At 36.7% G+C, this 23,958-nt stretch overlaps 7 protein-coding genes across 12 annotated transcripts; 4 read left to right on the plus strand and 3 right to left on the minus strand.

The window, feature by feature from the left end:
- Window positions 1–385: 385 nt before the first annotated feature.
- Window positions 386–1,772, minus strand: LOC110863016. The gene is made up of 4 exons (XM_022112228.2): window positions 1,181–1,772; window positions 988–1,084; window positions 788–870; window positions 386–711 (listed from the first exon to the last, which is right to left on the minus strand). Exons 1-4 carry the CDS (start codon window positions 1,304–1,306, stop codon window positions 484–486), a joined length of 534 nt encoding a protein of 177 aa, XP_021967920.1. The 5' UTR covers window positions 1,307–1,772; the 3' UTR covers window positions 386–483.
- A 1,408-nt stretch (window positions 1,773–3,180) lies between these two features.
- Window positions 3,181–4,831, plus strand: LOC110842504 (proline iminopeptidase). Of its 3 annotated transcripts, none has more exons than XM_022088256.2 (5): window positions 3,181–3,420; window positions 3,531–3,674; window positions 3,739–3,900; window positions 3,991–4,207; window positions 4,266–4,831. In XM_022088256.2, the coding sequence occupies exons 2-5, from the start codon at window positions 3,541–3,543 to the stop codon at window positions 4,716–4,718; spliced, it is 966 nt and encodes a 321-aa protein (XP_021943948.1). In that variant the 5' UTR covers window positions 3,181–3,420; window positions 3,531–3,540; the 3' UTR covers window positions 4,719–4,831. The 3 variants fall into 3 exon arrangements, with proteins under 3 accessions (XP_021943948.1, XP_021943947.1, XP_021943946.1); XM_022088255.2 differs by having other exon boundaries at window positions 3,182–3,420; window positions 3,516–3,674; XM_022088254.2 differs by lacking the exon at window positions 3,181–3,420 and having other exon boundaries at window positions 3,429–3,674.
- A 139-nt stretch (window positions 4,832–4,970) lies between these two features.
- Window positions 4,971–9,683, plus strand: LOC110863026 (ABC transporter G family member 23-like). 2 transcript variants are annotated; one of them, XM_035851389.1, is made up of 15 exons: window positions 4,971–6,199; window positions 6,282–6,311; window positions 6,386–6,515; window positions 6,582–6,736; window positions 6,814–6,886; window positions 6,952–6,986; window positions 7,053–7,146; window positions 7,219–7,401; window positions 7,485–7,621; window positions 7,700–7,904; window positions 8,247–8,424; window positions 8,499–8,614; window positions 8,723–8,790; window positions 8,853–9,202; window positions 9,306–9,683. In XM_035851389.1, exons 1-15 carry the CDS (start codon window positions 6,078–6,080, stop codon window positions 9,524–9,526), a joined length of 2,097 nt encoding a protein of 698 aa, XP_035707282.1. In that variant the 5' UTR covers window positions 4,971–6,077; the 3' UTR covers window positions 9,527–9,683. The 2 variants fall into 2 exon arrangements, with proteins under 2 accessions (XP_035707282.1, XP_021967930.2); XM_022112238.2 differs by lacking the exon at window positions 9,306–9,683 and having other exon boundaries at window positions 8,899–9,191.
- A 1,207-nt stretch (window positions 9,684–10,890) lies between these two features.
- On the plus strand, window positions 10,891–13,399 carry LOC110842505 (serine protease nudel). The gene is made up of 5 exons (XM_022088257.2): window positions 10,891–11,116; window positions 11,235–11,636; window positions 11,711–11,920; window positions 12,030–12,506; window positions 12,601–13,399. Exons 1-5 carry the CDS (start codon window positions 11,038–11,040, stop codon window positions 13,341–13,343), a joined length of 1,911 nt encoding a protein of 636 aa, XP_021943949.2. The 5' UTR covers window positions 10,891–11,037; the 3' UTR covers window positions 13,344–13,399.
- A 461-nt stretch (window positions 13,400–13,860) lies between these two features.
- LOC110863053 (trypsin-1) lies at window positions 13,861–16,441 on the plus strand. 3 transcript variants are annotated; one of them, XM_022112276.2, is made up of 5 exons: window positions 13,861–14,044; window positions 14,108–14,506; window positions 14,618–14,833; window positions 14,909–15,403; window positions 16,025–16,441. In XM_022112276.2, the coding sequence occupies exons 1-5, from the start codon at window positions 14,035–14,037 to the stop codon at window positions 16,054–16,056; spliced, it is 1,152 nt and encodes a 383-aa protein (XP_021967968.2). In that variant the 5' UTR covers window positions 13,861–14,034; the 3' UTR covers window positions 16,057–16,441. The 3 variants fall into 3 exon arrangements, with proteins under 3 accessions (XP_021967968.2, XP_035707333.1, XP_035707330.1); XM_035851440.1 differs by having other exon boundaries at window positions 14,909–15,367; window positions 16,050–16,441; XM_035851437.1 differs by having other exon boundaries at window positions 14,909–15,367; window positions 16,058–16,441.
- Window positions 16,434–18,059, minus strand: LOC118435408. The gene is made up of 3 exons (XM_035851426.1): window positions 17,204–18,059; window positions 16,663–17,133; window positions 16,434–16,593 (listed from the first exon to the last, which is right to left on the minus strand). The coding sequence occupies exons 1-3, from the start codon at window positions 18,005–18,007 to the stop codon at window positions 16,519–16,521; spliced, it is 1,350 nt and encodes a 449-aa protein (XP_035707319.1). The 5' UTR covers window positions 18,008–18,059; the 3' UTR covers window positions 16,434–16,518.
- Window positions 18,060–18,635: 576 nt separating this feature from the next.
- Window positions 18,636–20,595, minus strand: LOC110842506. Its single transcript, XM_022088258.2, has 5 exons — window positions 20,246–20,595; window positions 20,094–20,174; window positions 19,617–20,000; window positions 19,366–19,533; window positions 18,636–19,251 (listed from the first exon to the last, which is right to left on the minus strand). The coding sequence occupies exons 1-5, from the start codon at window positions 20,393–20,395 to the stop codon at window positions 19,120–19,122; spliced, it is 915 nt and encodes a 304-aa protein (XP_021943950.1). The 5' UTR covers window positions 20,396–20,595; the 3' UTR covers window positions 18,636–19,119.
- Between the last annotated feature and the right edge of the window lie 3,363 nt (window positions 20,596–23,958).

A 23,958-nucleotide genomic window follows, 5' to 3' on the forward strand; every position in this document is an offset into this window, starting at 1 on the left:
CTAATTACGTATGTATTACTGGAAAGCTTTACATGGCAAGACTGGATCGTCCAGTGTGATTGCATAGAACCATATGTAAATATATGTGTGTACCTACTTGGAGCTAATTGAACTGTCCGTTTAGAAGACTGTTATCACTGGTGTGACTCATTAACGGAAAGTTAAAATGGGGTGTTTATGTATACCCTTTAAACTTCCAAGATAAGTTGAGTTGAAGTGTGTGGAAAAACTTCTCATGCAATCTGGACATGTTGTAAAATTAATTTGCAGTAATGAATTGAACACCGAATGATGATTGGCATTGAGGGCCAATTAATGTTGTCATCGGATCTGAATTTCAGAGATTTTACACCATTTGGTTTTTCATGTGGGTTTTTAAGCGAAATTTATAAGGAACTTATACTTTTCCATTGTTTTTATTTACTTTTCATACTTTTCATAAAAATACATCAAACTGAAAAAAAATCATGAAACTAATCGAACTTAAGCAAAACTTTGAAAACCTTCCACCCTTAAATCAGCCCCTCGGTTCAACTCCTCCTTAAAGACGTAAATCACCCAGACGGAGTACAAATGAAAGATTAGGATGCCAGTCTCGCTAATTTCCAACATAATGTTAGCTCTTGACACGAGATACACAATCGACATCACCAGCACAACTGCTTTCACACAGACAATTATCCAGCAAATATTGACAATTTTGTACTTTTCCTGCATTTCAAAACAAAAATAAATTAATGAGACTTCCTAGAGGAACTGAAATTGATATTTATGTATATAAAGTCACATTTTTAATTCCATAATAGAGCGTGACGTGCAGGCTGAAAAACAGGGATGTCAAGCAAAACACAACCAAGTAGTTCAGATTTCCTATGGAGAAGAAACTTTGTATTAAGAAGTAGCAAATAAATTGTGCGATTATAACAAACAAAAATAATTTAACAAATAAAAACAAGCATGTAACACAAGTGGTGGGATGATACTAACTTTCTGACTCGTCCGTGGGTGAAATATCTCCAACAGTGGTCTTGATTCCACGAAAGAAGTAGAACACCGATAAGGTCATGTTGTACAAGGACATGGCCTATATATTTATAAAGTTTAGATGATAGCAACAATAATACATACATAATGCACTTTTTAATCGAAACTGGAAGATATGGGGATGCTATAACTTTACCATAAGTGTAATTGCGATAAATTTCGCTCCAACGTTTAGTGTAACAAGTCCACAACATGGTTTGGGAAGAATGGACGATAAGCCATGATTACCAGGATTTTGATTAGGGAGAAGTTGCAGGGGCATATTTGATGGATTTCTGGGGACTTCTTCCCAATTTTTGGAGAATTGGAGAACTGAGGAAACTTTGGGATGAACGGAAGGGAATAAACGTTTGTAGTCAGATTAGAAATTCAGAATGAGGGAAGTTGAATAAGGGACTAAGGGAGCCGTATTTGGCATATATTTACATACATGGCCTTCGGCTGGATGAAAATAAGTGGAGCACACTTTCTCTGTATACTAATAAATGTGTAGATACTCCTTCTACACTCCAATTCCAGGAAGATTATTATCCCTTTCGTATTATTCTGAATTTCTGATATATTTAGAGGATCATACGAAGTACATTTAAAACATATTTTAAAAATCGGCTTCATTTATTGCATATTGGAGCATAAATTGTGTAAATATTTATTTGCATGTACAAACTACAAACATATTGAAATTAAGTAAGTCAAAACCTTAGAATGCAAGAATATAAATCTTATGAATTGGATCTTTAATTAATTGATATGGGTTGTGGAAAATAAATGTACACTAATAAATGTACTTGTAAATATGTGCGTATTCAGTAAAACTCATAGCCTGGTATACACATACATATATACCCAGTATATGGGCATGTATGTAGGTATGTTGTATGTATTTATAATGTGTGTAAATAATATACAAGTAATAAATTAAGTAGATAACTATAAAAGTAAATTGTAGAGCCATCACAAAAACCTATCATTCAATTTTCGCATTTATAAAAAAATGCATCCATGCATATGCATGCACATAACAATGATGGCTTGACTAAATCCGTTAATCAATAAAAGTTTCTTCGTTCACGCCATTGTTGTGAATATATTTAGCTTAACAATTTGAAAATGGAATACATAAATAAGGATTTGAAAGATAATTGACTGTTTTATCCACAGTTAAAAATAAAGCCTAAATTCATTGTTTTTACTGTTCTCAAATTCATGTGCTTTCGTCCCGGATAAATATTTATAAAAAATTAAAGCGTTGTGAGCAAGGTCATTTAACATGTCTAACTTGAACGGTTGGTCAATTACAATGGACTTCGATGATTTCATGTTTGACGTTGTATCTATAAAAATTCCAGATTCAGGCAGTTTATCCGTTAAGTTAAGAGGCATAAGAGGAGAAATATTTTTCAATATTATTTTTGTCTCTGTTTGCACTTCATACTGACAGAACTTTCTCTGATTGTAGTTGTTTTGAGAGAATTTCATTTACCACAATGCCCATAAAATTCAACTGAATGAAAGAATTCCTAAAAATATAAAATCGAACATGCTAATTATTGGCAGGACGTTATGGTTAATCCAAAATAACTGGCTGGAGTTGTTCCTAAACCTGGTTGTGAATTTCTTCGCTTTCTCCAATATTTGAGCTTTTGATGGCAGGTTTGCGTGCAAAGTTGTCAAGATTTTTTCACAATCCTTATACATACGTGGCTCAAAGGTAATATTTGTAATTCCAAAGAGCAGTTTTTTGAGCAGTTTTATTTTCAGCCTTTTAACTACCAGGACAATTTCGAGTTCAAATGCACGAAAGTTTTATGCATTTGCCAGTTTCTAACTTTGAGCTCGTGTATCTTTTGAACTGCTAATGGTAAAAGTGTGCAACTTACATCAAATTGAACCTACTGAAATTGTCTTTCCGAAACAATTTATATTTTACATGTATAAACAGCCCGCATCCCAGGATCAGACCCACTTTCGACGGGTTGAGGCATATTCATACTCTGAAATTCAGAGTATGCAAATGCTGCAATTGTTTGACTATGCAATCTTTCAGCATTGAATACATTGCAATCGTATCCTCGCCTCGTTATGATTCTTGTCATCTGTGGAGCTGACTGATTGAACAGTTTGCTTGTCGTTGCTCCTGAATATATAACATAGGTATATCTATGTAGTTTCTCCATCAGTGTATTCTCCAAAATTCTCAACCTGTTGCATTGCATTCAACTTGTTCAATATTACTTGGAAGGCTAAATTATTGTCTGTCAAACTCTCGAATAATTTATTTGACAAACTCTCCACTTTATCATTCACACATTCTTATCGGCTAATTGGCAGGACAGATTAAATTTCAAGAGGACCACGTCGAGCTGGGTTACACAGGTAACTCCACAGTTCAATTAAATTCAATTTATGGGATTGCTTGGACAGAAAGTGTACACATTTCTGAGACGTTGTCAAATTTCTAACTTTGCAAGATTTGCTACAACAAGGGCTGCAACAATGAGTGACGAGACCCTTCTGTACCCTGCCATCGAGCCATTTTTCTCCGGTCACCTTAAAGTTTCTGATCTGCACTCAATTTACTACGAACAATGTGGAAATAAGGATGGGCTTCCAATCGTCTTTTTGCATGGGTAAGAGTTCATGGTAAGAATATAAATAAGATAAGGTCCTTCAGCTAAATTTACTATTTTAAAGGGGCCCAGGCGGCGGAATTTCGCCACGAGATCGGCGATTCTTCGATCCTAAAGCCTACCATGCTGTCCTTTTCGATCAACGTGGGGCCGGAAAGTCGACACCGGCGCATTGCTTGGAGGAGAACGATACTTGGAGTTTGGTGGAGGACATTGAAAAATTGAGGTGTGGTCGTGTGGTATTAATGCATTTCGCTTATTATGACGCAACTGGATCAGATAATAATTATTTCATGTTAATTTTGCACCTTTTAAGAAAACATTTAAACATTGAGCGATGGGTCGTGTTCGGTGGCAGCTGGGGCTCTACGTTGGCCTTGGCGTATGCTGAAAAGCACGTCGATCGCGTCTTGGGTCTCGTTCTGCGAGGTATCTTCACCCTGAGAAAAGCAGAAATTGACTGGTTTTACCAAAAGGGCGCATCGTTCATGTTTCCGGAAGCGTGGGAACAGTATCTCGAGCCAATTCCGGTGGTGAGTAACTAATTTATAATTGAGGCTGTTATATATGCTTATTGTATTTTATCCACAGGCAGAGAGGTCTGACCTGCTTTCAGCGTATCATAAACGACTCATCGGAGAAAATCAGACTGAGCAAGTAAGGTGCGCCAAGGCTTGGTCCACCTGGGAAATGGCGACGTCGCAACTTCGTACAAATCCGGAAAACCTTGCGAAGGCAGCAGAGGATAAATGGGCGTTAGCATTTGCAAGGATCGAGTCCCACTACTTTGTCAACGAGGGGTTCATGCGGCCAAATCAAATTATTGAAGACGCTGGAATCATCGCAGACAGCGGAATTCCCGTCTCCATTGTGCAAGGGCGGTATGACGTCGTCTGCCCAGCCACGACTGCATGGGACCTCTTTAAGAAGATTCCCAAGGCGGAGTTCTTTATTGTGGATGATTGTGGTCATTCCGCGAAAGAAGTGGGGATTACAGAAAAGCTGGTGGCGGCTTGTGATAAGTATAAGAGTCTGAAAAAGTAAAACTGTATAAAATCATGAATTGGATTGGATACTGAAATTGAAGTAAACATGAAGATTTGTTAGGTTCACACAGGTATGATTTTGCGAATAAAGGATTAACATTATTTAAGGAATCATGGACCTTGGTTTTAAAAGGCATATGTACAAACTTGAATAGTTCCGTATACATAAGTACATATGTATTTGTAAGTGCATACATACGTAATTTACAATGTCAAACATTAAGTAGGGATTCCACTGAGTACAGATTTGCTCACCTACTTAAATCTAATTACTCTATAGCATAGCTGCGAAAAAAACTGCACATCATTAAATTATTTGAGGCGTCAGACATGTTGTTCTAAAAAGGCCAATATACATGCGTGGATAGTAATTAAATCAAAAACATTAATGTGCAACATTTCAACTTTAATGCGAGACTGATTGCGTGGGAGTTTGAGTGCATATCTTCAGAAATAAGCAAATATACACACATGCCTACCAACCTTCTACTTTAGTTCTAATGCGATATCCTCCAGGAATCTGGAAATGTGACGGACGTAGCTATAATACATACTTATGTGTTCCTTCGTTTTAGTTGGAAAACTTAATGATGGATACACGATGATAGATAGAAATAATTGAGTTTGTATTCATTACAACATTGAAATTCTGTCGACAGGAATAAACACTACAAAACATGGAAGGATACTTGGAATTTCTTACTTCTATAAAAATATAACAACTTTTACGTAATTGTTACATACCTTGTGAAGCATTTGCCAATTATTTAGATATGTTGTATGTCTGACTAACTGGAAAATACGCGTGGATATCGATGTCATACATGTGCATACGTTTTATGACTAAACAATTACATGCATACGTTGATTTCGATGAAACATGCGCCCCAATGCACAATATGCGTTATTCGATGCCTAGTTTTGTTCTCAAGATACAACTTTCATCCAAATTATTCAATTTTATAATCCAGTGCGCATGGCATGGGATTTCCATGTTAATATAGGTTTGTAGTTTCATTATAATCAGAAAATCTTCCAATCTAGTGAAATTTTATACCATGTGGATAATTATAAACTAATTGATGGATGCATGTAATTCCTATATGTTTTTTATTACTTAAAATACCTCCATAAGGGAAGGAGGAAAACTTTTTAGCCCAAGAAATGCACGCACATAGTGCATAATTAGTCACAGGGTACGCTATATACAAAGAAGGCGTTCCTCGTTAGATTTCTACCATAGCAAGTTAAACCCGATCTTAATTAAATTTTTACCAAGATCTTACTAAAAACATAAAATCAACTTTCACTACAAAGTATAATTTATTGGACCAAGTTAATTAGTGCAGAATTAGCAATGATTCATACCATAGATGTTTATGCAGATCAACCAGCCATGGAAGTAGAACACGGTGGTAAACACTACTCAGATAAAGTAGTTTTGAACGACGTGAATTTGAAAGTTGAAAAAGGAATTATGTAAGTTTGTGAGATTTCAAAATTCGAATTGGTTATAACTACATATGTATACGTATTTCTTACAAAAAGTAATTTATTACAGATATGGGCTTCTTGGGCCTTCCGGATGCGGGTAGACACTAGATTTTTATAACATATGTACATACATTTTAATTAAAATATTCGCCATGTTTTACAACATCTTAGGAAAACAACCCTTCTGTCCTGTCTCGTTGGTGTGCAACGGTTAAATGCAGGACGGATTACAATATTTGGCAAGAACGTGACAAAATATAAGAATGGAACGCCTGGCAGAATGCTGGGTTACATGCCACAGGTTGGATCAACTCGATTTATACTTTCATAAATTTATTCTTGATTAAGTGCTATTTTAATCATCCAGGAAATTTCGCTGTACGGAAACTTCACAATTTTCGAGACTTTCGCCTACTACGGCGTGCTTAATGGCATGACGGAAGAACGTATAAAATATAAATTGACTAAACTTTCGTCCATTTTAAATTTACCACATGTAGCTAAACTTGTGGATAAATTAAGGTAACTTATTTCTATATGTTTATCCGTATCAGGTAAAAGTTTAACAACTAAATATGTATGACATTTACGTATCATAGTGGTGGCGAACAAAGGCGTGTCTCCTTGGGTGTGGCTTTACTACACAATCCTCAACTCCTCGTTTTGGACGAAGTAAATAATCATTATAACTAACCAGTAATAACTATTATAATATAATTATGATCTCCTTCATTAAGCCCACGGTTGGAATTGATCCACTATTGAGAGAAACGTAATGACAATTAATATGATTGCTGACTGTTCCTGGTTGATTTAATTTATTTATTACTGATCTCAGGATTTGGGACTATCTCAAACTTTTAGTCAAATCTCAGGGAACGACAGTATTGATGACGACGCATTATGTTGAAGAAACCGCAAACTGCGAGAAAGTCGGTGTCAGACCTCATTTAATGTCAAACTGAATTTTGACCGAGCAAACATTGACATAAATTGTAAAATAGATTGGCTATATCAGGGACGGATCCCTTATAGTCGAAGACACTCCTTCCTCATTACTGCAAAAATATGACACCAACAGGTTAGACGACGTCGTGCATAAGCTTTGCAACAATGTGGAAATCAAGGCGACCTGGCAAGACTCTCCGCAAATTTACGATGCACCAAGTGTGAAGCCAACCCAACTGGTGCGTACGCATTTAATATATTTGATCAGTATTTTTATTGATAATAAATTAAAATACTAAAAATTACTCCATATATTGTTTAGAAATCGTTGAATGTCAACAATGTGGTAAAAGTTTGGAACGAAACGAAATCGAATGAAGGGTTGACGGGTTGTTTCGACAGCGACATTTTAAAAGTCCTAGTTAAAAGAAACTTGACAATCTACGTGCGAAATCCCTTGTTCGTGCAAGACATACAAAATTAATAGGTATATTTATATATCAATTGATTCCAATTAACACATTCTCCTTTTTGCAGGATAATCCTCCTCGAGTTTATTGTGTTAGTATTCAACGTATATCTATTTGTATATCTTGCCGGCAATCATCCTCTCGGGTTGAAGATTGGATTTGTCAATAATGAAGGGACATGTCCAGAAAATTTTCAGTTAAACGAGTTGAAGAATCCTGGGAATTACAGTTGTGCGTTTATATCAGAACTTGTTAAGGAAGGTTTGGATATGGTGAGTTTCTTCATACACGTACATTTAATGTACTACATACTTACATATGTAAATGCATACATATGTACATGAGGATTGGAGCATAATTGATTCACTTCGAATTGTAACGTAATATCCGAATTGTGGTCAAAAGTGGTCAACGTTCCGTCCTGAAGAAGAACGGAAATTCGAAAACTTGATCATTTTTCCACAATCGGGATGTTACAGAGTGAGTCCCTTTTCCTTCAGTTCTTATTTTAACATATCTCCACCTTCACAACTTCCCACCATGAGTATGCACATGGTATTTTATTTTTTCAAATTATAAGTCGGATTTTCTTAAAAAAATTCTTATTATGTTAGATTCCAATTAGTTCTGAAATGAGGGCACTAAACGATGTCAAACAAGGGAAGCTTTCGGGTTATATAAGCATCCCTGCGAATTTTTCAGAGCACTCGAAAGCACGCTTCCTTTTCGGACTGCATTCCGATAATGAAACTCTTGATGGGTCCACCGTAACAGTTCGTCTAGATCATTCAGGTATTTATAAATATGCTTCATTGTCATGATTTTTTAGTATTTTTTAAAAATTTTGCCGTACCTATATTTTACAGAATATTTATATGCATTCTTCATCCGGCAAACGTTATACAGCTCTTTACAAACATATATTCAATCTATTGGGCTTCAGTATGACATTGACAGCCGAGTAACGACACTTCCGATTTCGGTAAGATACATATGTGATTTATGTAAATATTCATCTAAACAATTCATTCACACAGTGTTTCCTACTCCGACAATGATTATGCATACCAATATTTATGTATATATGTAGTTCTCCTCCATTTTCGGACCCGGAGATGAAAGTTGGAACCCGTTTCTTATGCCGGCTGGACTGCTAATGTATGCAAAAATAATCGAATTAAAAAAACATCCGACAGCAATTTTGCTTTGTGAAATTCTAGAGTATGGTGTTTTTACGGAACAACTTTGCCACTATTTTACATCCAGGACAAAGCCCAGCACACCCTCGCACGGACTCTGGCTACAGGTGTCGATTATTACAAGGTCGTCCTCTCCTATTATATTGCGGACATGCCATGTGTTATTTGGCAGTCTGGGATTATGCTCAGCGTCATGGCGTGGGTCAAATGGGACGAGGTGAAGGGGAGTTGGGGGCTGATATTCCTCATCTTCTATCTCGTCCGACTTATATCGACATCAATTTCCATCTTTGTGGGGACATTTAGCAAGAAAGAGTTGAACTGCATATTTCTTGCCGTCGCTGTTTTGTTCTTCTGTATTTATGGGTCAGGTACAGAACTTTTACTTACTTTTGTAGTTGATTTCCATAGCGTTGTGATATTCGACATGGAAATGTAAAAATTAATGCGATATTCTGGAATGTGATGTTGCAGACACATTTTGGCCAGTACAGTCCATCGTTTGGTGGTATCGACCTTTTTGTTATTGTCTTCCCATCACATATCCGCTGGGAGTATTGCGCTCTGTCATTGCGAAAGGTTGGGGACTTTTCCATCCAGTGGTTGCAGTGTATGGAGTTTGTATTCCTTCGGTGATGATACTTGTTCTGTTCGGGGGAGGAATTTTGATTGAAAAACGCAACCGAAAAAACTAATGCGGAACAAATTTAGATATTTTTGTATTCCGATAAGTCACTAATGAGTTTCTTGTACCTTAATTTAAAAACATTGCAGTATTACACTGTGTAAATATGAATTTAGTAATTATTGAATAAATTTGTGGGAGATTTCTCCTGGATTAATCTATCTGAATGATTGAAATATGTATTAATAATAAATCTTAAATATTAATTAAAAGATTTGCATTTATTTATCTATGCATAGACAACCTACTCATACTTAACTTTGCAAAAAGTAAAAAATTTTACCAAACACAATTCAATATGTTGTACATATACATATTTATATACATATGTACTTAGGATTAGACTATGCATCAAATTTGCTGGAGTTAAAGGTCAACTTTACATACTAAAATACATAAAAGGTAATCAGCTTCCAAAGCCCAGGAAATAAGAAATCAGGTCATACTTCTTTCAATTACAAATAGAACTTTTATATATTTACATGAATTTACATGCGCATGTAGGTTACGATACCCACGTAACATATTTAATAGTAAATGATAATCAAATTTCGAGGCAAGTGTGTGAATAAAAAATTTATTCAATATCGTAAATATGTCGGCATTACATCCCATCCGATGTCAATGCGACATTTGCAAATAATGTTCGGTTATTCTTAGAACCACGTAAAACGGTACACTGATTCACACTCTGTACTTGTACTTACATATGTACATACATAAATAGATACATACGTCTACGTCACAATCAAAATCAAATAATCGTAGCTATTAATAAACATATTGACGTATATAATTATGATTGATTTATTACATCTTAGGATTAGCCACCCTTTGCAATAGACGTATAAGTTATCTACGGCAATATCATGCAGCACCCACCCACGGTCACCGACCGGTACAAAGTGTCTAAAATAAACGTGTGTGCCTTCACTCACAAATTTTTCGTTCTTTACGAAATGCATGGCCACAAAAACCCGTAAGACTTTTGTCTAGGAAGAATCCACTTGAGAATAAAAAATGTCCAGAAAATTTAGTATGACTCAAAAGTTCAATAATGACACATCGCTTCCTTAAAATTCTACAGTTACCAAGTTCAATAGCTTTTTTGTCAAACGTGTCGCAACATCATATGAAACGTTGAAATTTAACCGTAAGATAAATACAGACACATAGGTAATGTCAACTCTACCTACGATGAAACTGCCGAGCAATGGCAAACTGAATAATAACTGAGCAATAATTAATCGTACAAACATTGCTAATCAAATACTGCGAAAAATCTGCATACATGTAGCCTAATAAAAAACTGAATAAACGATGATTTGCAAAACGATGACACGGAAAAACCTTTTAGAATAGCACACAAACGTCAAGTCCATCCAAATCCTATAAACAATATGCTACAAATACAGGAATTAATTCTTATAAATTTATTAATGCAGCTTTGAACTTGTCAAGTTGTGCATTTTTGTCCCTCCGTTTAAAAAAAATAATACTATTAATATTGAAATCAGGAAAATGGAGAATTTCAAGTTTTTCAATTCGTTCATCATCATAATTTTTCTACTCTTCGCTACTTCTTGTACGCATGGAAAACGTAAGTTTTAAATTTACTTAATTTTATACTACTGAAAAATCAGCTCGTCACTTTCCTCTCTTCAACTGTTGTTGAAAATCTAATTGTTGACAACAACCTTGCATATTGTCTCTTTCAGGTATTCCACGCGTTGTGGGCGGATTCAGCCATTACGCCCCCCACCAAGTAAGTTTGGTAGATACCGAAGCAAACACGCATTTCTGCGGGGGATCAATCCTAAATTCGCTCACCATCGTTACGGCCGCTCATTGTCTCTACCGTCGGAATCGTGATAACGAGCTGCCATCAACAAACATCCCGCGAATGCCGCATGAAATCCGCATCGTGGCGGGAGAGTACAGTCTTCAACTACGTGACGTTACAGAACAAATCCGTCAGGTCAAGGTGCTCCGAGTTTATGGCGGATTTGATGCGAGGACTTTGCAAAACGACATCGCCCTCATTCAACTCACAGTGCCTCTTAAAATAAACCGATTCGTCCACCCAATTCGGCTACCTAGTCGAGACAGACAATTTAAAGGTTGGTTTATAAATTGTGGCCCCACAGATATTTATTTAGTACATTTTTCTCACATATTTTGTAACACTTTATAGGAAACGTAACCGTGTATGGGTGGGGATCGAATCGTGCCAAGGAATTTTTCTTTATAGGCAATACTTTTGTGGTCACACCTGACACCCTGCAATCCGGCGTAATGTCAATCATCACAAGTTTGGAGTGTCGTACTGGTCTGGATTACTGGAGTGGATTAGATGAGCAAGTCATGTTTTGTGCGAGGTCGAGTAAAACAACGATTTGCAATGGTGCGGATACGAAACTAATTTTTTTTTTGCTAATTGAATTTTTGGCAGTGGCGTCATTTAACACCCGAATAACAAGATGTCATTAATGATATATTTATGTATATGTTAGGTGATTCTGGGTCGGGTGCCGTTTGCCAGTACTGCGGATCATCGATGCAGGCCTATTCAGATATTGGGGCCAGCACCCATCATGCATGTGTCGACGTCCTCTGCGGCATAAGCTCAGCCGGGAAGGATGACACGGATTGTTTGGTTGACGCAGACGGAAAACTTATCAAACCACCACCGCCTGCCGTTTTTACGAAAGTGTCCGTATTTCCGAGTTGGATTAATTCCATGCTCCGTACAGAATTGAAGGTGAAAGGCAGCTTTCTCTGCGACGATCTTCAGTATATCGCGCAAGGGAAGGAGTGCGACGGAAATGTTGACTGCAGCGACGGCTCAGACGAGCATAACTGCACCCTGGATAACGCAGAAGTGACGCATTCACCATACAAGTGGGATGAAGTTAAACCCGTGCCAATTGTTCAGCATGAAATGGTGCCAACTTCCAGAAATGAGCCCAATTTAACAAGTAATTTTGTAGGTATGTATATACATCTATCTGAACGTTAACGTTGGTATAATATGTAAATACGTGTGAGTAAAATGAATTTTGTAAATGCTTGACTTATGTGCAGGAACGAAGGAGACGGTTGACCCCGACTCTTACGAAGATGACTTTTGGAATGATCAGGATAACGAAATAATGGATCCAATTGATAATAGTAGCATAATAACAGGAAATACGGAACACGACACCAACAGGACAGACAATTCTGAAACGGTACCTATCATTACACAAGATTTTACACCTATCGAGAACACCACTGGAATTGAATCAGACATGACGCATACCGGACCAAGTGAAAATGACAACTTTACATTTCGACCCATAAGAGCATTTAATAATACTGACGAGACTGACCCTGCTGTGACAACGAAACTCAATACTTCTGACGCCTTTTCTCATCATGATTACGATAATAACACAAATTCACTAGAAAGCGAACTTTTAGAAAATTCCATCCCAGAATTTGTCGATGCTACGACACAATCTCAATTTGACGATGCAACCACTAAGACTGAGTCCACACCCACTGCGACTGAGACTAAATATAACGTTGCAACTCCCTGTACCACATGGTCTTGTGCGTACGACTACAAAGAAACACTGCCAGAATTACAGAGAGTGGAGCTAGAAAATAAAATTAAAGCGTGTAAAGCTAGTCAAGGGTTCCTTTGTCCTGTTACTGAGTTGTGTATTAGAAATTTTTGTATTTGCAATGGGGTAAGTGACTGCTACAATGGGATTGATGAAAGTCCTGAAGACTGCAATGCTACACAATCAATTTATGGACGGTACAATTATTATACTACTTAAGTTTGGTCGCATATTTATTAGTTTAAATCTCAATAAAATTATTTGGTGAAGGACAATTCTTACGTTGCCTTTATCTCTACATACACATATTTATCTCTTACATGAGATAATTCACAGTAACTGAAAAATCAGTATTAATACACCTATCTACCTATCTATGTATGTATGTACATATCTGCAGATGTACATTGACTTGGCCATGAAAATTTAACGTTTATATTCGTTACTCATAATTATTCATGACTTTGATTATGATTCATACCGAGAAATTAGCACGGATTAAAATGAAATGATTTACCAAACTCGTTAAAAAGCTACACAGTATTAAATGAGATAATCAGTCACTAATTAATGTTACCTTGAATGTAGGTATGTATATGTATATGCAGCATGTCCATTTATACATGTATACATTTATATGCACTTCAACTCTGATTCGTCTAAAAATGATATTTCCCGGAACAATTATCAATTCGTTTAACAAAGCTTTTATTATGTAACTGCACTATGGAGAATACTTCTTAAAGTATGCATGTACCACTATCATAATTACTTATTAAATGAAATTATACGACTTATTTCTGTTTCACCCTCCAATCGAGCTACAAATATTCAACCGACCCAACTCCTAAATTCTGGTCTGCGACACACCACAGATAATAAAGAGTTTTAGATTTACTTGCTTTGCAATATGGGAATCCGTAAGATATTCAAACAATTAAACTTACCCTAAATATTCCTTATGATAATTTTTAAATTGGTAGGAGTACCTCGAGTCGTGCATGGGACGAGTTCCTACTCCCCCTACCAAGTCAGCTTGGTGGACACTGACATGGGCATGCATTTCTGTGGGGGATCAATCCTAAATTCGTTCATTATCCTTACCGCGGCCCACTGCCTGTACCGCCCGAGTCGCGGTAAGGAACTCCCCTCTCTGAATAATCCAAGAATGCCGAACGAGATCCGCGTCGTTGCGGGACAATACAGTCTCCAGTGGCCAGACGTCACGGAACAAACACGGTACGTGAGCGAGTTTGTGGTACATCCAGCATACTTTAGCATTCTGGAGAACGACATTGCCCTCCTACAACTTTCCGAACCTCTCAACATTACGCGATCCGTGCATCCTGTCCAGCTGCCCATATTAGATAGAGAATTTAAGGGTATGTCATTATTATTATTATTTAATTTTACAATTACTTTGTGGCCCGCAATTGTACATTGTAAATCAACTAATAAAAAATTAACAAATTTATCATATACCAATTGGGTAGGAAATATCACCGTGTTCGGATGGGGAGTGGATACAATGTATGATGCGAAATCATATGTGGCACATGACACTTTGCAAATGGGTGAAATGTCAATAATTCCCAAGTCAAGGTGTGACTTATTGATGCTTCTGAACTCTCGATTACCGACAATACCGACGAGATTTGCTGCTTCCTCGATGATATGTGGGTGGTCGAATAGTACGACAGTTTGTAAAGGTAAGTTTAAAGATGGCATAGGTATACGTACATAATTATCTTAATAGCGAAGATGACTATGATTGTGGATTTTAGGTGACTCTGGTTCTGGCGCTGTTTGCAGAGATTGTCCACCACCCCCACCCGTCGTCGAAGGTATGGAGAGCACTGGAGGAGAGGATGGCAGCAAATGTGTCGATCTATTATGTGGAATCAATTCCTGGGGCGGTGGAAAGAACGATTGCCTCATTGACGAATTTGGCGACCTGATTAAACCTCCCCCACCCGCCGTGTTCACTAAAGTGTCAACCTTCGTCTATTGGATCAGCCACGTACTCCACACCGAATTGGAAGTGAAAGGTCATTTTCTCTGTGATAATCTTCAATACGTTGTACAATCGAGAAGGTGCGATGGCAAGCTTGACTGCTTGGACGGCTCGGACGAGCAGAATTGTACGAAATCTGGGTCTACAACGACGGAATCGTCGTTTATTCATAATAGCATTTCAACACAAATGAATGAAATAACTCCGACAACGACACGTAATAACAACGGTAGTGATAGTGCATTTGAGGAGGGGAGCTTGCGAGGTTGATAATAACAGATCTTGGTGCCCTTTGGATATGTGGTAGGGACCCATGAGTGTACTAAAACCCTGAAGTAGTTTGACTCCATGGCCACATTTGCGCCCGCCACACCCACTCAAAAATGTCCAAAAAACGCTTTCACCCCAGTTTTCACTCACTCAAATCCACGCCAAAAATCCAATTTTACTCGGATTTTGAAATTTCTTTCACCATTATACTCCCAGATAGTTGCTTTCTTCAATCCAATATCAAACTCAATTTTTTCGAAATTTTTAGTATTTTTAAAATTTAAAATTCTGAATGAGCATTGTTGTAGTCATCAACAAAACAAATTATGTTTGCGAAATAATCATCAATAAAATTGAGTTTGATATTGGATTGAAGAAAGCAACTATCTGGGAGTATAATGGTGAAAGAAATTTCAAAATCCGAGTAAAATTGGATTTTTGACGTGGATTTGAGTGAGTGAAAACTCGAGTGAAAGCGTTTTTTGGGCGTTTTTGAGTGGGTGTGGCGGGCGCAAATGTGGCCATGGAGTCAAACTACTTCAGGGTTTTAGTACACTCATGGGTCCCTACCACATATCCAAAGGGCACCAAGATCTGTTATTATCAACCTCGCAAGCTCCCCTCCTGAGTCAAATTCCGAGTGCATGAGATGGAAATGCGCTTATAATTACAAAGAAAACCTAATTCATACACTGAAAGTTCAACTGGAAGAAAAAATTCTAAAGTGTAAAGAATCCGATGGATTTCTATGCCCAAAAGGAGAGGAAATATGCATTGGGCAACATCGTCTATGCGACGGGAATATAGACTGTCCAGGAGGAATTGATGAAAATCGAGAAGATTGTGAAATTATGAATTCTGTTTATGGGTTATCTGTATCAAGGAAAGGAAATAAACAAGTCGTGTAGTAGGCTAATTGATCTTGGAATTGAGGACAAGTGTACTTACTATGTATTAAAATAAAAGCAGATCTGTACAGACATGAATCGTTTAATAATAAATATATGCACGTAATAAATGATGATACGTTACATAGTTATGACTTTATTAAAGAACTTCTTTGAAATGCATCTGTACAGCCAAGAACAGCATAATGTATTAATTTCTTGCTTAATCCGATTTTCTTCGCTCTCCGTCGCGAAATTGGATCAAAACCACAAGAAAAGTTAGAACGGTTGATAAAATCTACCAAAAAATATAACGCCGTAATTAATTATCAGTTTACCAGTCATGCACCTTCTGTATGCTTATTACCGATGTCATCAGACGTCTATTTAACGTAAAGAATGAATCTGGCTCAATTTTTAGAGCATCGCCGGACAGTTCATGAATTATTGAGGAAACCCTGTCTCTCATTTCCGGACTCAGAACTTGTCTTGGAATATGGCAAAATTTTCGTAATATCTTCCTCTGGTTAATTTCCACTTTTCCAGCTTCAGTGCCCATATGATAAATGATCTTGACGCAAAGTACAAGTGGAATCAGTCGGGACAAGGCTGCATTAATCTCGCCCGTAGAAATCCAAGTAAATCCGATGAAGAGGTAGGTTAATATTAACATGGAATTGTACGTAATTTCAAATGTTATCAGATTCGCAGAGGAGGCATTGTATCTCTGCAGTATTTTTATTAGAAGGTGGTAATTTGATATGCAGAGATGCAGCTTCTTTTCATCCACGACAATTAGTGGGCTCACTTTGACTGCTTGAGGATCTATAATCGTTTCCTGTAAGAAAATGTTGATTAATTAGTATACGTCGTCGAACATTTAATATTCCTAATTTACATAGATTTACCGTTTTTTCGGTTTCTGCAATTATCAGATTTTCTTCCCAGTCCTCCACATTCCCACAAACGTGTCCCATCTCGGTATCAATCATTTCCAAACATGCATTGACAACTTGGATGGGAAATGTAACAAACAAGGACTGAAAAACATTGACGGCTCCCATCACACTCCACGAAACGACTGGTATGATGCCCATCATATTTAGTCCCGTTTGAATATTGGGTCGCTTCGCTGGAATCGAAAATAGTAAAAACCCTCCAACAATTTGTGACATCATGACAAGTATGAAAATCATACTGCCAAGAACGGTATTTCTCACGGATGTCTTGACGCGAGTAAAGATTTCGCAATGTTTCGCACAAGGGTCGATACTGATGCGAAAGTTGCCGTCTTTATCACTCGATGAAATTCTGGTCAAATCGGTGATAAAATTTCCCCATCTGTTAATAACAAGTTGATGTTTAAAGATGAAAGAGACTCTTTTGAAAACGGTCTGAAATGCGATCAAGGTTCCGGTGACGATGAACGAAATAACTTCCGTTGACCGGTGCAAGCCCATGAGGACCATTGTGTCCACAAATGACGAGTACCACAAGATTATCAAGAAGAGTTGACACGCAATAATGGAAAAAGAGCAAATTAGTGGAAAACTGCAGCGATTGAATGCAAATTTGTAGCCATTCTTGGATTTGACAATGCTCAGAGGGAAGTAGCCAATTCCTTGGGAGACGCGGATTCCAAGTGATATCAAGGAGATAAGCGTTGTCTCCACGACAGCAGTCGGAGGGGGGCCCGATGATTCTCGTTCCATGGCAGATTTGATATTTGTCTGGATATTTTTTAGAGTTTAGCCTCAAATTGGTAAGTGTAAAATCTGAAGCAGGTTCTAAATGTACTTCAATATTATATACGAACAAGGTATCATTGGCAATTTATACAAGTTAGTCAGTGGCAAAATTATTATGGATGATTTGTGGACAAAAGGCGTTATGAACGAATATTAGCAAAATGATTACTGTGTCCATTGCTGCGTGCGTGATTGTGTTGGTAAAAGTATAGGTTTCTTGGCATGTAAATATTGACTTGACAGAAATTAGCTAATTGTTTTTCAGACGTGTGTGAAGTGTGACACATAAACTATAGCAGAAAGATTATTGGATGAATGATTATACAGCATTGTGACATACGAAATTAAGTAAGGCCAGTAAATCTTATTTAAATTATTTATGGTATTTATATATGCAAAAAATTAAATTATCAGCCCAGTTCGAAGAAAGTTTAGTGAACTTATTTACCTATTATATGCAATAATTCCTGGAAAAATGCAACCAGTCTTAATGTTTGCCATAGTCCCCTGAAAGTCAGACGTATGCATGTAAATCAAATCCATGTGAATACATTCTCATTAGATAATGATAGACACATACAACCAAAACGCATTCACTATGTATAATACTAAACAGTATAAAGATTGATTTTTATTTGCTATAATGTCATGGATAAGTAAAAATATACAATTAATGGAAGATTGTATATATTGTAGGCCACATTTGTAGCAGCACTGGCAGTTGTTAATTTAGTAAACTATTCGAGTTGTTTCACATTTAAATATATTATAAACTTGGAAAAAATCCTCATTGGGTAAACAACTCGCACTAAATAATTTAAATATTGAGTATGCGATACTAGTGTTTATTAACGCGAGTATTGCAGGTTATTTATGTATCTTGCAGACTATGTCAACTTGCGTACTTAATAAGGGCTTTAGATTTCTTCTAACAAATTGATTATAAATATATACAAGTATTATCAGCTAAAATAAATAAATGAGACACTTCTTGGTAAGAATAATCACTAATAATCAGCATCATATGTTGTCAAACAATACTGTTTATGAGATTGATTCTGCTTTTATGTATAAAACTAAACGTCAAATAGAAGGCGGATGATATTGACCGGACCCGGACTTTCCAAGACCCACTTCGTCCACTTGTTATCTCCTTGTTCATAACTAGATTGTTTCAGTTGTTGAAGAGCGTGACGAGCTTTGAGCAACTATAAATTAAAGAATATTATCCACTTTATCATCTCAATTGTTCTCGTTTTCATCAAGATATTTTACAACTTATTATTTACTATTTATATACATGTGTATGTAACTGTACTAACTTGTGAATTCGTCAAAACGGTTCTTGCACGATGCAGAAATTCTTCCTTGTGGCACGTGGCAGCTTTGTTTTCGCCTCTTTCTCTCTGCTGCTGCTGGTGGGATGGTTGTCGATATTGGGACGGGAATGGCTGAGATCTAGGTGGCCGAGGTCGGCGGTGGTTCTCCGCCTGAAAAAATAATATGTTGCTGTTAATGCTATTTTCATCTTTGCAATGGATCGTGTAAAATATTCAAAATGTACGTTTCTCACTCGGTTGTAAAAGTCTTGGCTGCCACTAGCGAACTCTTCTTTCTCAACAAACAAGATTTCTTCATTCATGTCATCCCCCCAGCCATTTTGAACTTCACGGGTGTATCGCTGCTTCTTTCGCGATTTCTTTCGACGTGGCGATCGTGCTGACTTCTCAAATTCAAAGTCATCTTCCTCTCGCATATTTTTCCGCTTTATGGTCCGTCGTGGTCGCAGTTGTCCACCATCTTGAGGCGTAGGTGGATCTTCCACATGTGATTCGATTTGACTTGATCTCTTCTGTTTTGCCATATCAGCGAAAGTAATGAGCTCATCAAACTCCATAATTAGAACACAACATCTCTTCTTGATTTGCTTAAACTCTGACGTAAGTAGATCGGAAATCTGTACGAAAATAAAGATATTCAGAAGAGCTTGTAGGATATAAACACATGTGCTAAAACCAACGACTTTCAATATAATAATAAAAAAACTCACCGGCTCATGCAGACCGTGCAGTGCTTCAGCATCAATTGACCGTATTCTTCTTACATAATACTTTTTCGAATCAATTTTAAACTGAAAATAGATTAGTACATATTAACACAAATTCTACTAATAAGTTCGTAATATATGCATTTTACACTTACCCCGTCATAAACTTGTGCAATTGCCTGCACCCAGGTTAATTCCCTATCGACTGTGATATCATTGTCATGCAAAAGTCGCAATTCCTCAATGGAATAATCTCCTTTACGGCCTTCATACAATCCCGTTTTGATGTTAATGGTCACCAACATTATTATTTTTTACCTTGGCGTGGTTTCCGAGCAAAAATAAAACTTGGTGGAATAATTATTGAGCTCGTAAGATATCGATTTTAAAAACATTTAAATTTACATTTAAATATTCAATTTTAGCTAAAATAAACACTGCTCAAAATTTTCGAGGAAGGAATGTGTTTATTTTCTGTTTATTAGAGCAAAGACTGGAGAAACTGGCTCGAGTTGTTCCCACACGTCTTCAAGGAAAATGAGGCGGTCTGAGACATGGGGAAGAAATATCTGTGTAGCTCTTTCTTCCTATGATTTTAGTGGTGACATTAAATAACTTCACAATTAAACTAATTTGCATATATCCACAATTTTTATTTCATACCTTTACAACAATTGACAATTGAATTTATAGATTATTTTATTATGGGATTTAATATATACCTATTACTGTTCGTTCAAAATTAATATGCAGTAAAGTCCTCAAAATTTTTTAAAAGATCAAATGGCCAAAGTTGCTGGTTGACACTGACAACGACTTAATTATGCACATTTTTTCTACTTTTTAATGAAAACCATGTGAAATTTTGAGAATATAAACAAAACCAATCATCCGCCAAATAACCTATCAGAATTTTTACTGCATATTAATTTTGAATCAACAGTAGTAAATTGTTAAAACAAGAATTAAACTTTTTTGATCTGTTCACGAACTTTATCCAAATTATGCATGATCAATGACTTTGGTAAAGCTTTATGAAAAACAAATTCTGCAAATAAACTCAAAATACAGATCACAACCAAAATTCCAAAAATGTAAAAAGCAGTGGAGATCTTTGAGCTAAAATCTAATTTTGCTACTTTATCAACCTTTGGATACGTCCAATTTGCATAGTGCTGAAATAGCTTAATTGGCATTGCCATTTTAAACCACTTTTCCCAAAATGAATAGATTCCTGACGATATCATCACTTTTATGCGATGCCATGCATAATTATTTTTAATCGATTCGCTGGACCAGCCATGAATTGCGGAAAAAAATCCACCATCACCCTGCAAAAATACTTTTTCTTTTCCATTGTCGTTCATAAAATGTAGTATATTTTCTATATTTTCTGGTAAATCCATATACGCCGCATTGTCGCAAATTGTCAAGTTATTTACAAATTCTGTGACATCTCGGTATCTTAAAGGCTTCAGTTGCTTTTCCTGTCTCCCATTAGATGTGATCTCTTCCTCTTTTATTCCATTCAAAAATGCTAAGGCTACATCCCTGTTTTCCCTGCCAATTTTGGACTTCCCTTCATACTCCGCCAATCTAGTTAATTGTGCAGTCAGCCTCATGTAAAACCAGTAATGTAACTGTTCATCGGCCAATGTCTGAAACTGAGAATTTGACAGAACGGCTTCAACGGGCATCCATATTTTGAAGTTTCGTATGTCATAAAACGTCTTCCATGGAGCGTGATACTTTGCCGGAATAATTATCTCTTTCGTGAACGAGGTTTTATACCAATTGGTCAACATTGTCCCAAAAAATATCATGAAGACGCCAAAAATTATTGCAGAAAAAGTACCATACTTTTTGCCAAACAAACTGGATTGGTACACGAGCAGAATAGAATTCTCCATACAAATCCCCATCGTAACGAATCCACTTAATGTTCGACTTGATGATCGACTCCCCGTGATAAGGATGACACTAACACAAGTACAAAGGGCGAAAATCCAGGTAATATTATCAAACGGTGAGGTAAGCGGATTCAACGGCGATAAGTACCGATGCACTTTGTGGCACGAGAGAAAGCTGAATCCTACTTCGTCATAAATAATAATTTCGGTGTAAAGTGGATTCATGTAGAGCTCTTTTTTTCTGTGTAAGACAAAATTGGGGCTCAAATTTTCGGATTGATTCAAGTCCCGAAAGACCTCCTCCAAGATCCAGAGTCCAAAGAAGTCGTCAAAATTGACTGGGGTTGAACTTCTGAAAAGAATGGCAAGGTTTTCCACTGTTTTGTGAAAGTGACCATTTTTTGACCCTTCGCGGAATGAGGAATTAGGGATTATTTTAAGCAAATCCGTTATCCAGAAATATTTGTTTAATTTGGAAACGAATTCAGCAACGGTGTCCAATTTTTCCATACAATTGCTGAACACGACATCCATGCATGTTATTGAGTACGATGGATGGGAAATATCCGCCCTTGGGAAGAAATAGTAATGGTTTATGAAGTGTAGGACTACTTGGTCATCAATAATTTCGCTCAAGACGACCAATCCACTTACACATAGTGCTACCTCAGCGACTACAAATTCCATGAAATTTAAAACTTGAGACGGTAAGATTCTAATAAAGTGGTATACGAATTCGTCTTTTAAAGTAGTAAGAAAAATGTAATATTTGGGTACACAACAATCATGATTTGTCAAACGGATCCTTTGAAGTTGGTTATAGATAAAATTGACTACAGGTTCGTTTTCATCAATGTCTCCATCGAAAGCGAGAAATGATTCGTCTCTTTCTGGAAGCAGTACAATGAAGATCCAGCATTGCTTTGATATATATTTCCTGACAAAGTCTGCTGTGCTGAGAATAGAATTGTTATCCAGTCTTCCTCCGTTAAAAGCAAAGATGGGGTTTAGTCGTGGTTTTATATCAAAAACGGCACTCTTGTTTGGCGTGATAAGAGCGGATGTGCAAGGTGAGAATTGATCCAGTACTTTGTCTACGCTGAAATGGCTTGATTCTATATGAGAATTTGTACTTCCTAGTTTATCGTTTGATATAAAGTTATTTGTAAATCCGTTAGCAAGTTGAATCTGCAAAAGGAGCACAATATTTTTTAACTCTAACGTTCTCATTGTCGAGTAAGAGAAGCGGAGCGTGGTTGGGTGAGAATATAACAACTGATAGTTTTTTTAATATGAGTGAATTATTCAACTGTCTAGCCTTCTATATTTTATTAGTCTAAAATCATTATAGTGTTCATCCCACAAATTTTCGGCTTGAAAAGTCGAGTGCGTTCAACATCCACACCCGAAAAGTATTGATTTGCATGGCTCGTCTTAAAGCAAGAATACAAATGGGCGTATGAAATTTTGCATGCATATTTATAGGTGCCGATTTTTAGGATCATTGATATGGTTTTAATTCTATTGAGATTTACGTTTTCGAGTAGTCAAAATGGTTGCTGATAGTAAGACAACAGTCTTTATTTCATAGTTGGAGTTTCTATAAACCTTATGCAAATTTATAAATACAAGTAAAAATGTATAATTACAAATAACTTCAATGAAAAATTTCCCAAACTAGTGCAAATATACTGACCACCAAGCAAATTCCGCAAATGTAGAAAGCAGTGGAGATTTTCGAACTGAAATCTAATTTTGCCACTGTATCAACCTTCGGATATGTCCAATTTGCATAATGGTGAAACAATTTAATTGGCTTAACAGTCTTGAACCAATTCTCCCAATATGAATAGATTCCTGACGACATCATCACTTTAATGCGATTCCACACGTAGCTGTTTCTAATTGGATAGCTCCACCATCCATGAAGCGTAGATAAAAATCCAACATCACCTCTC

The sequence above is a fragment of the Folsomia candida genome, unplaced genomic scaffold (assembly GCF_002217175.1).
Source record: "Folsomia candida strain VU population unplaced genomic scaffold, ASM221717v1 Fcan01_Sc001, whole genome shotgun sequence".
Lineage (NCBI taxonomy): Eukaryota > Metazoa > Arthropoda > Collembola > Entomobryomorpha > Isotomidae > Folsomia > Folsomia candida.